This window comes from Acyrthosiphon pisum, unplaced genomic scaffold, assembly GCF_005508785.2.
Source record: "Acyrthosiphon pisum isolate AL4f unplaced genomic scaffold, pea_aphid_22Mar2018_4r6ur Scaffold_21440;HRSCAF=23994, whole genome shotgun sequence".
Lineage (NCBI taxonomy): Eukaryota > Metazoa > Arthropoda > Insecta > Hemiptera > Aphididae > Acyrthosiphon > Acyrthosiphon pisum.
In genome coordinates this window covers 1-468 of record NW_021770908.1, presented here as the reverse complement: position 1 = coordinate 468, position 468 = coordinate 1, and the positions used below count along the sequence as shown (strand labels likewise).

Genomic DNA, 468 nt, shown 5'->3' with positions numbered 1-468 from the left:
ATTGGCTGCATGAGAGATATCTATACTTTCGTCCAACTGCATACTGAATGGAAAAGGGGTTGAATCTAATTCCCGAATTACTTGTTCCAAAATGTTAGTGGACATATCAGAAATCCTAGAGTTAATAGTATCATTTGATAAAGGTATAGCTTCAATTTTTTTTCGTTGTTCCAAACCACATACTAATTCTACCATTTCTAATGCACATGGTTTTATTAGTGACTCGCCAATTGTATGTGGTTTTTTACTTCTGGCAATGCGGTAAGCTACTTTGTATGATGCTTCGAGTCACGGTTTTTACGGAGGTACAAATCCAAGTTTGGGTAATGTACCTACCGGCTTTTTCAAAACGTGCTTTTTTTATTTGAAATACTTCCAGACTATCTGACGCATGTTGAGGATGTACCGAAGCAAGATGTTCTTTAAGCTTTGTTGGTTTCATGCTGCCATTTGCAAGTATTTTTCCGC

The 468-nt window shown here is 37.0% G+C and overlaps 1 protein-coding gene across 1 annotated transcript in view; it reads right to left on the bottom strand.

Moving 5' to 3' along the window:
* The window catches only part of LOC115034892 (protein ZBED8-like), a 540-nt gene extending 98 nt beyond the window's left edge, over positions 1 to 442 (bottom strand). Inside the window, exons 1-2 of the mRNA XM_029492406.1 lie at positions 337 to 442; positions 27 to 281 (exon numbers count right to left, since the gene is read on the bottom strand). Coding sequence (XP_029348266.1) covers positions 27 to 281; positions 337 to 442 — 361 coding nt within the window. The remainder of the gene's footprint in view (positions 1 to 26; positions 282 to 336) is intronic.
* Positions 443 to 468: the final 26 nt, after the last annotated feature.